General features: G+C 56.1%; 5 protein-coding genes across 5 annotated transcripts in view; 2 read left to right on the top strand and 3 right to left on the bottom strand.

Moving 5' to 3' along the window:
• The window catches only part of GUITHDRAFT_107966 (hypothetical protein), a gene marked incomplete at both ends in the record, with an annotated part of 2,137 nt that extends 1,271 nt beyond the window's left edge, over positions 1 to 866 (bottom strand). Inside the window, 4 exons of the mRNA XM_005833282.1 lie at positions 89 to 133; positions 241 to 300; positions 603 to 720; positions 841 to 866. Of these exons, the coding sequence (XP_005833339.1) occupies positions 89 to 133; positions 241 to 300; positions 603 to 720; positions 841 to 866 (249 nt within the window). The remainder of the gene's footprint in view (positions 1 to 88; positions 134 to 240; positions 301 to 602; positions 721 to 840) is intronic.
• A 3,509-nt stretch (positions 867 to 4,375) lies between these two features.
• GUITHDRAFT_107965 (hypothetical protein) lies at positions 4,376 to 5,935 on the top strand (the record flags this gene model as incomplete). Its single annotated transcript, XM_005833281.1, has 6 exons — positions 4,376 to 5,214; positions 5,266 to 5,414; positions 5,518 to 5,564; positions 5,609 to 5,641; positions 5,689 to 5,852; positions 5,899 to 5,935. The coding sequence occupies 6 exons, from the start codon at positions 4,376 to 4,378 to the stop codon at positions 5,933 to 5,935; spliced, it is 1,269 nt and encodes a 422-aa protein (XP_005833338.1).
• A 31-nt stretch (positions 5,936 to 5,966) lies between these two features.
• On the bottom strand, positions 5,967 to 6,325 carry GUITHDRAFT_152485 (hypothetical protein). The gene is made up of 2 exons (XM_005833280.1): positions 6,195 to 6,325; positions 5,967 to 6,124 (listed from the first exon to the last, which is right to left on the bottom strand). Exons 1-2 carry the CDS (start codon positions 6,315 to 6,317, stop codon positions 6,017 to 6,019), a joined length of 231 nt encoding a protein of 76 aa, XP_005833337.1. The 5' UTR covers positions 6,318 to 6,325; the 3' UTR covers positions 5,967 to 6,016.
• A 392-nt stretch (positions 6,326 to 6,717) lies between these two features.
• Positions 6,718 to 8,053, bottom strand: GUITHDRAFT_70739 (hypothetical protein; the record flags this gene model as incomplete). The annotated part of the gene is made up of 3 exons (XM_005833279.1): positions 6,718 to 6,891; positions 6,964 to 7,166; positions 7,213 to 8,053. The coding sequence occupies 3 exons, from the start codon at positions 8,051 to 8,053 to the stop codon at positions 6,718 to 6,720; spliced, it is 1,218 nt and encodes a 405-aa protein (XP_005833336.1).
• Positions 8,054 to 8,296: 243 nt separating this feature from the next.
• GUITHDRAFT_107963 (hypothetical protein) lies at positions 8,297 to 8,857 on the top strand (the record flags this gene model as incomplete). Its single annotated transcript, XM_005833278.1, has 1 exon — positions 8,297 to 8,857. One exon carries the CDS (start codon positions 8,297 to 8,299, stop codon positions 8,855 to 8,857), a length of 561 nt encoding a protein of 186 aa, XP_005833335.1.
• Positions 8,858 to 9,534: the final 677 nt, after the last annotated feature.

Raw genomic sequence — 9,534 nt, 5'->3', positions numbered from 1 at the left:
GCAAGTGAGTCTCCTGCGAGAAAATTAATTTACTATCTCCTCCTCCTCCTCCTCCTCTCCCTCCTCCTCCTCCTCCTCCATTACATACCTCATCAGGTCCTTGCTGCAGCTGGAGGAGGTGAAGAGGAAGTTCCTACATCACCATCACTCCCCTTCATCTCATTTCATCTTCTTCTTTCCCCCCCTCCCCCCCTTCCACTCCCTTCCATTCCCCTCCTCCCCCCCTTCCTCCTCTTTCACCTTATTCTTCTCGCACTGTCCATAAGAATCTACTGGAATCGCTTCCATGAGCCCCTTCACCTGCAGACACATCAGCGTCTCCCTCCGTCTCTCCCTCCCCTTCCTTTCCCTCCTTCCCCTTTCTTCTTCCTCCCCCATGCTTCTTCACCTCCTCTCCTTCTTCCTTCCTTCTTCCTCCTTCATCTCCTCCTTGTCTCATTCCTCCTTTTATTTCCTCCTCAATCTCACTACACAAATCTCCTTCCCCCTTTTCGTTCGCTTCCTCCTTTTCGTTCGCTTCCTCCTTTTCGTTCGCTTCCTCCTTTTCGTTCTTTCCTCCCCCACCCCTCCTCCTCCTTCTCCTCCTCCCCCCTCCTCCTCACCCACGACTGGCGGAAGTCAGAGTTGCAGTTGGAGGCGAAGTAGGCGATGTCGGCAGAGACGTTAATGCTTCGCAGCTCGTCCTGCTCTAATTGCAGTCCCTTCTGGATCTCTACAAGGCTACGAGAAATTCAGAAAAGGAACAGGAGGAGGAGCAGGAGCAGGAGGAGAAGGAGCAGGAGCAGGAGGAAGAGAAGGGAGGAGCAGGAGCAGGAGGAGCAGAAGGAGGAGGAGGGTCACCTGTGGGGGACATAGGATGCATGCATGTCGGCTAGCTGTCTCGAGTACCCCATGACAAGATCAAACCGCTTGTCCTCCCGTAGATCTGCGATGCCCTCGTCTCAATCGCTTCATCCTCACTCCTGTTCCTCCTCCTACTTCCACCCCCCACCCCCCTACTGTTCTTCCTCTTCCTCCTCCTATCTCCACCCCCTCCCCCCTACCTCTTCCTTCTCTCTCCCTTCTCTTCCCCGCCTCTCACCCTCCACGTGCGGCCACCACATGCTGCTCTCGCCTGCTATGGCCACCCACGCCTGAGCGAGGAGGAGGAGGAAGAAGAGTCAGACGAAACACAGGAGGAGAAACAAAGACGAAGAAAGCTTTAGTGAGTGAGGAGAAGGAGATGGCGGAGGAGGAAAAGAAGAGGGGAAAAGGAGGAGGAGACGGAGAGCGAGGATCAAGAGGAGGAGATGGCAACCTGAGACGCAGGCTTGGAGGGAGGGAACGAGAGGACGGGAAATTCTCCATTAGCAGGGAACATGATGATGTCTGCCCACGATGACCTCTGATGATCGTCCGAGTAATGCACCTGAGATAGCGTTCATGTTGGAGAGGAGGAGCAGGAGAAGAGGAGCAGGAGGAGCAGGAGGAGGAGCAGCAGCAGGGGGAGGAGCAAAAGGAGAGAGGAGGACGAATGAATTAGTAGCTGCAAACCTCAATAGTCTCTCCTCCTGACTCATTCCCGCAAATCTGATAGAATAATTAGATCCTGCTCCTGCTCCTGCTCCTCCTGCTCCGGCTCCTCCTCCTCCTCCTCCTGCCCTCACTCGCTCATTGTTCTTATTTCCTCTTCCTCTACCTGCACTGCCGGGCAAAGCTTGCATCCTCGCCATCCGCACATGGAGCAGGACCTGCCCGTCTTGAGGAATCTGTCCTGATCCAGCCTGAGAGAAGTTTTAAGAGGAGACTGGTGAAGCAGGGAAAGCCAGGAGGCAGAAGGAAGGAGGGAGGAAGAGGAGGTAGGATGAGGGAGCTCGAGGCAGAAGGAAGGAGGGAGGAAGAGGAGGTAGGATGAGGGAGCTCGAGGCAGGAGGGAGGAGGGAGGAGGGAGGAGGGAGGAGGGAGGAGGGAGGAGGGAGGAGGGAGGAGGAGGAGGAGGTGAACCTTTGTTTCAATCGCCACTCCAGCACATTGCACCTCAACCCCCCGTTCTCCGATCGACCAAGATCCCTGACAATCTGCTCCTCCTCCTTCCACGTTTCCTCCTCGTTCGCACTCTCCTCCTCTGTCCTCTCCGGGCTCGACTCGTTCAGCCCTCTGAGCCCTTGAATGTAGCTCCTCCACCTGCTCCGTACTATCCTCCCTCCCACCACATTCTTCTGAAAGTCCGGGGCCCACACGCCATCGCTGCGGCCGAAGCACAAGCCCTGCCATTGCGGGAGGTAGAAACGAGCGCTGTGCCAGGTGAAAGAGTCGATCACGCTCCTCCTTCCAGACAGCTGCCAGTGCTGCATGCTCAACTTCACTTCCCCCTCTTCCTCCGCTCCTCACAGACCTTCAATGCAGCCTCCTCGCACTCTTCCACGCTCGTTTTCCTTCCTGCGTTGACCTTGAGGGCTGAGAAATGAGAGCATGGGAGAGAAGGGAGGAGGAGGAGGAGGAGGTGGTGGTGGTGGTGGTGGTGGGCAAGTGAGGAGGAGGATAGGAGGTGGAGGAATCTAGTGGAGGAAGGAGGATGGAGTTTTAAGAATAGCATGAGACTGACCAAGGAAGTAGACTGAAGCGCTTTCACCGACTAATCCGAACACATTGTTCATATCATCGAACTTGTCGTACATCTGGTTGCCATCTCCACCCGTCCCCTTGCAGCCACCATAGAGGGTAGAGAGGAGAACGAGGGGGAGGAGGAGCGAGGGAAGTGAGACGAGACGAGGTCCTATCCTCATCTCCTCCACCCTCACTGGCTCATCTCAACCGGGTAGCTCTTTCGGGTGAAGCAGGAGGAATCGCTCGACTCAATCTCGACCCCCTTCTGTATCTTCTCTTTGCTCACCTGCCCGCAAGTCAGAAAGGTTGGCAGCACGTTTCAGTCTCATCCTCACACTCTCCTCTCCTCCTGTCTGGACTATCGCTGTGAAGACATACTTGTTCAGTACCGACACCCGGTGATCGCACCATAGCTTGTTGTAGGTCGACGACAGACTGCGCACATGCTTGAGGGAGCGAGCATGCGGGGTAACGCGATCGGGCTTCAGATGCAAACTTCCTCGGAGAGGGCAGGGGATGCGGGAAGCAGAAGAGGAGAGGAGAAGAGGAGAGAGGAGGAGAGGCGGCTACTAATCCAGAAAGAGGAGCAAGAGCAAAGACAGTAGTAGGGGCAGGATCCCATCAGCAGCGAGGGCTTAGGCCAGCGAGGGCACGATCATGATCGAGAGCGGGTATAAGAAAAACGGCGAGATAAGGAGAGAAAGGAAAGCATGATGGGTAGGGTCTGGAGACATGGCAGCAGGTGTAGCAGCAACGGCAGCAGCAGCAGCAGCAGAAGAAGAAGAAGAAGAAGAAGAAGATGATGATGATGATGATGATGGTGGTGGTGGTGGTGGTGGTGGTGGTGGTGGTGGTGGTGGTGATGGTGGTGGTGGTGTTGGTGATGGTGGTGGTGGTGATGAAATGATGATGGAGATGATGATGAAGCTGGATGACATGCAGGAGGAGGAGCAGCAGCAGCAGGATAAGGAGGAGCAGCAGGAGGAGGATAAGGAGCAGGAGCAGCAGCAGGAGGAGGAGGAGGAGCAGGAGCAGGAGAAGGAGCAGGAGCAGGAGAAGGAGCAGGAGCAGGAGAAGGAGCAGGAGCAGGAGCAGGAGCAGGAGCAGGAGCAGGAGCAGGAGCAGGAGAAGGAGCAGGAGCAGGAGCAGGAGCAGGAGCAGCAAGAGGGAGTTTGCCGTATCACCTCTCGCGATCCGCCATGTCGCCACAACCTGTTCCAAAGTTTATCCCAGAGTTGTAACAGATCTGTACGCTACTGCTCAGCCTATCTAGATTTGGGGCAATATTCTAGATCTAGAGCAGGTGTCCTAGTTGATTTGAGGTCTAGGTTCGAAACGGAATCAATGAAGTAAAAGGGGAATCTGAACGCATGCAGACTCTTCCCTTGTCCTTGTCCCGAACTACATGCTGCTGCTCCTGCTGCCGCAGCAGCTGCCGCCTCCCGCTCCCCATCATCCTCCTCCTCCTCCCCCTGATCTTGATTCTCCTGCGTCTTGTGCGCCTCCTGCTCTTGCTGCCCTGCTGCGTCTCCTCCCGCTCTCCTTCTCGTGCATCATGTTTCCTCCTGCTCCTCCTGCTCCTGCCCCTCCTGCCCCTCCCACTAACGGCATGACTGACACTTCTGCTGCTACGTTCAGCCCACCCAATATCCATGTTCTCACTTTTGATTTGGCTTGTAGGTCCAGGCACCGGCTGAAGTAAGGTGAGGGCGGGTATGATTAGTTGATGCGATCTCCTCCTCTCTCATCTCTCCCCTCCGCTTCTTCCCCTGCATCTCCAACCTGAACCATGTCGACGCCGAGTCGCAAGTTTGTCCCCAAGATTCCCTCCCCCATCTCCTCACCGTCAGTCGCCCTCTCGTCGTCCAAGATGTCGGACGGGCTGGCGGGAGATCCATTGCACTCTGCCCTCCTCATCCGAGTCAAGCGCAGGAGGGAGGAGGAGCCGCTCGATGCTCTGCTGGTCGCGGAGCCTCCGAGCAAGCGGCAGTCCATCCTCACGGAGATGGGAGCGCTTTCCCTGTCCTCCCATGCTGCAGACTCGAAAGAGGCGCAGGGGGCAAGCAATGGAGAGGAGCGGCCCGCAGAGTCTCCCATGCTCTTCCGGCTCGTCCAGAGCGTCTCCAACTCGTCGACGTGCGAGCCGCACGTGCGGGACAACACGGTGAACGAGTCGCTAGACAGCTCGGCGCTGAATGCGGAGAAAGTCAGAGAGATCATCCGGCGAATGTCCGACAAGAAGTCAACCCCCAGGGCTGGAATCCTGAGGAAGCGGGAGGACTGGCAGAGATCAGATGGCATGTCGGCCGACGACTCGTTGGAGCGAAGGAAGGGAAAGCACTTGCATGGCACCAAGGTTGCCCGATCCTGCATGGTCGATGCGAGCAGGCAGAGTGTCTTTGATGTGCAAGAAGACAGCATGCCGCGTGTTCGGATCGTGGACGTTGCAGTTGAGGCGGACAAGGACGGGTTGCTCTCAGCGAAGAAGAAGAAGCCAGAGATCTTTGACGATGCCAACGCGTCCGTGGACTTCGACCATGGGTTCCACTCCTTCAGGAGCGACGGCGAGCTCGCCTGCAACGGAGAGGTGATCGAACGCGAAGTTTTCTCCCCGGCGCAGCGTCCCAGGTGAAACTTGGATAAACTTCCATCAGAAGAGTCTGACTGCATATGGAGCAGGACGGAGGAGGGTGAAGACTCGGAGTTCGTCTACGACTACTACTGGATGGACCCGGCCAGCGCGTCAAACTTCAGCCCACTCTCGAGGATCGGAAGGATCAACCTGGACGTGAGCGAGCTGTGGGACGATGACCTGCTGGACTGCGGCGGTGACGCTCCTCCTAAACCCTCCTCTCCTCCTCCCCGTTCCCTTTCCTCCTCGTCCCCTCGCCTCCCTCTCTACCCTTGTCCTCCCCTCCTGAGGTCTCACAGGTGAGGACCCCACCTTCCTGTATGAATCTGAAGACTCGAACGCGGAGGTAGGAGTCTTCCCTGCAGTCTCCTGCTCACCCGAGGCCCGCAGGACAACCCCCGCAACGACTACCCCGACGAGGAGGTGGGAAGCTCCGGCCCCAGCTGTAGCATTGCTGACCGTAGTGCCAGGAGAGCGACTTCGACGAGGAGAACCTGTCGGACGATGACTTCGATCGATCCTCCCTCGGCGGGCTGTATGAGAAGCGCCTCAGGAGGGACATGGTGAACGACCTCTCCGATGACGACTTGGACCTCTACGATGACCAGGAGGCCTTCAAGGCCTCTTCCAGCAGGTTCCGACGGTGTCAAACCTCTTGGTGGGCAGCTGACTCGCGGCAGGTTTGCCTATGACATGAGCGAAGACTCGGACGAGTGAAGTGAGAGGAGGAGAAGAGGCGAAGGATTAAGTTAGGTGAACAGACTTCTAAGATAAGATAAAGTATTCTTTACATGCTACCTAGTGCGCATGGCCTTGCTCGTGATCGGTGAGGTGCTCAGTCACGAGATGGGTCAGGAGACTCTCGTCCTCTAGGCATTCACTGTCAGGCGCCTCCCTTGGCCCCTTCTGCTGAGGTTTGACCGTCAAAGTCGAAACAATCAATTCAAACTGTCGCTCATTGATGTCGAATGTATACCGGAAGATCCTTGCTCAACCCCCGTCCTCTCCCTCCCCTCCTCGGGCGGCTAAGGTATGACACGGCCCACATCACTCCCCCGACCAAGAGCAGGAGCATGACGCCATGTAGCCCGGACAGCATGAGCAACTAGAGAGGCAGTCAGCACTTTGATCGATGAAGCTCTATCACCTCAGTCTTGCTCAGTCGGACGGAGTCGCACTTGTTAAAGAGGAGGTTGAGGTTCAACGTGTCGCAGTCACCCTTCACCCTGGCGCTGTCGTCGTAGGAGCAGAATCGCGTGTTGCCCACGGCGTCGTCGTCGCAGGGAGTGAGCAAGAAGAGCTCCGAACCTCCCGAGCCCTGCAGCCTGCGCTCATGGTTGGCGTGAGTTGAGCAAGGAAGTGATGGAGGCGCTACTCGGTCTCAAGATGGTCGATCTTCTTCAACACCTTCTTGCTCCAAAGGTTCTTCGCGTCGAAGGCGATCCTGGAGGACAGAAGGGGGTGAGGAAGCAGCATGCCCAAGGCATCAGCAGCATCCGTCACCTCTCCGTGCTGTTGGACCTCCAGCTGGGATGCAGAGCTTTGATCTTCTTCATACAGCCGAGGTCGCATACCACGTTCCTGGAATCAGCTGCGAGGTTCAACAAGATCACAGCAAAACTCCCCGACGAAAGGGGTCTGGCCCAGACTTGCACGCAGTCCGTCAGGGCATACTTGTCTAGGCTCTCTGCAGAGTAGTCGTCCAAGTCTGAGAGCTGCTCGGCAGGTGGGCAGGTGCTGTAGACCGGAGATCCCTGGATACCTAGCACGTCCTGGTCAACGGCGATGACGTCGGCGTTGGAGTAGGTCTCAAGATCCCAGGCCGTCAGGTTGTTGATGGCAGCTCCTATGAGTAGCGGAGCCGCCAGCACAGACCACAAGGAGAACTGAGTCCTGGACTGATGAGGCAAGAGATTGAAGTTGGAGCCTCCGCCACTACCTATGAGCACTGCAGCGCTGTCAGACATCAAGGCAGTACGACTCATTCTGCTCACTGTCGGGATCGTTCCATCCTCCAGGGCCGGCAAACTTCACGACCAACTCGCTCTTCCTGATTGCTCGGTACATCGTCTTCCAGTTGACCACGTCCCCAGCTATCCTCCAGCTGTTCCCGATGCTCTTCCCTGGCATGGCGTACCAGGTATGCCAGCCACACAGGGAGAAGTAGATCGGTCGTCCGGTCTTGTTCAAGGCGTCTCTCATCTTCCTGTATTCATCCAACGCTCCCTCGTGCTCTTGGGTAGCGTTACAACTATCCTCCTTCAGGTAGTCGATCCCCCAGTCTGCAAAAGTCTGGGCATCCAGCTCCTCTGTTCCAAGAGACCCTGGTCTACCAGCACACGTCAGCTGCCCCCTGTCCGTGTAGATCCCCAACTTGAATCCCTTGGAGTGCATGAAGTCCGCCAGACCTTTGATCCCTTGGGGGAACGCACTGGCGTCGTGCACGAGCCTGTTGGTCTTGGGATCCCTTGAGACCGCCCAGCAGTCGTCGATATTAACGTAAGTGTAGCCCAGGGCCGCAAGCCCCAACCCCTCCAGCCGGACAGCTGCCTTGCGGATAGCCGAGTCAGTAGGTTTGCACAGAAGGTCGTTCCAGGTGTTGTATCCCATGGCTGGGAGTCTTCCGACGCCGTTGTCAAGGGCTTGCACCCCTAACAATGAAGACGAGAGTAAGAGAATGCAGGAAACTGAGAATCTGCTTGCTCCCCTTGAAGATGAGGAAGAGGATGCTCCTCTCCTCGTGTACGATAGAGTAATTTCCCTCCCTCCCTCTCCTCCTCCTCCTCGTCTTCCCCTCCCTTCTGCTCCTCTTCCTCCCGTTGCACCTTGTTGCATCTGAGCCATGTGCAGGTACAACTTGGGGTGTGTTGCGGGCTAATTGGGTGGGTAGTATGAGGGAGATTGTACCCGTAGTCTGGAGGGTGGGTAGTACGATTAGAAATGGAGGGGTGAGGGACCATCCAGAAGTTCTGCTTCAGGTTGATCTGCCTAGGGGTTGTTTTCCAGGGATTAATGGGGGTACTAGGGTAATGAGCTCCTTCCTAACAGAAATCAGCTGGATCAGTCGGATCAGTCACGATGGGAGGAAAGTGCCTGGTACTGGTCGATGAGGAGGGGAAGAAGCTTGTGGAAGGACCAGCATGTACCGACAACTTCCAGATCGTCAAGTTCGTGTTCGATGACCTTGAATGGCACTCTGTTGAGCAATGCTTCCAGGGCGTGAAGTACCTTTCAGAACGCAAGCTTCTGGTTCGAGACATGCTGCCGTCTGAGGGAGAGTCGGACAAGCATTATGGCCTCCGCATCTGGAGAGAAGGACAGGGATATGAAGATCAGAAGAACCCGCGCTGGCATGACGTCAAGGTGCACGTGATGTATCTCATCAATCGCGCCAAGTATCAGCACAACCCTACGTTGCAAGAGGAACTGCTCACAACCGGTGACAAGATCATCTGGGGGAAACCGAGCACGCATCTCTGGCAGAAATGGAATGGTCTGATCCAAATGCGCATCAGAGATGAGATCAGAAGCAACAACCTCGACTCGGCGCCACTTTCTCAAGACGAGCTTATCTTATCGTTCAAACCAAATCTTGACAAGTACGTCAAGCTTGGATTGCTTGACGAAAGAATGGAATGAAATCATAACATTGACGGCATTGTGTTGGATGATGTACTATAATTTCTTTGTGCGATAGAACTACCTATGGCTTAGATAAAACTTGTGAATTATTCCGATTTTCGCATCAAGATCACCAGTGAACTTGATCGTGCCACTGGGCCAAGTTGTATCAGTTTTGACTGTCTGTCCAGTGCTTGTCTACTGAGTGCAGCAGTGCCCGGCGCACTGGCCGGGTGACTGCAGTCCCGGGGACCGTACGGCTGTGAGCGTCCGTCCGTCCGAGCGTGTGTCACGCACTGTCGGCCCGGTGTGGTGACCGTACTACCAGTAGGGCCGCCGGAGGCTCTGAGGGACCCCGACCGTCGGACTCTCACTCAGCCGCCCGGAGTCCCGAGTCCGCGGCCCGGCCCCGGGGGCCCAGCCGGGCCCGGCTTCAGTGATGTTTCAAGGATATCTTCAGTGATGTTTCAAGGAAATCTTTAACCTTCAGTCTTGTTGTTACACCTTCAACTGAGAAGCATCGTCTATGGTACACAGCGTGACTTGATCCCCAGGCATCAGCTCTCCCAACGGCGTCTCCTTCAAGTCATCCGGCAAGATCCTGACTGTCAACGAGTTCCCCTTCACCTTCTTCACTGAAACCTTGACGTTCTCAAAGAGGATCATTCCTCCCTCCTGCACTGCCTTGCGGAAAC

Source organism: Guillardia theta (assembly GCF_000315625.1).
Source record: "Guillardia theta CCMP2712 unplaced genomic scaffold GUITHscaffold_31, whole genome shotgun sequence".
NCBI classification, from domain to species: Eukaryota; class Cryptophyceae; order Pyrenomonadales; family Geminigeraceae; genus Guillardia; species Guillardia theta.
This window is presented reverse-complemented; position numbering and strand designations above follow the sequence as displayed.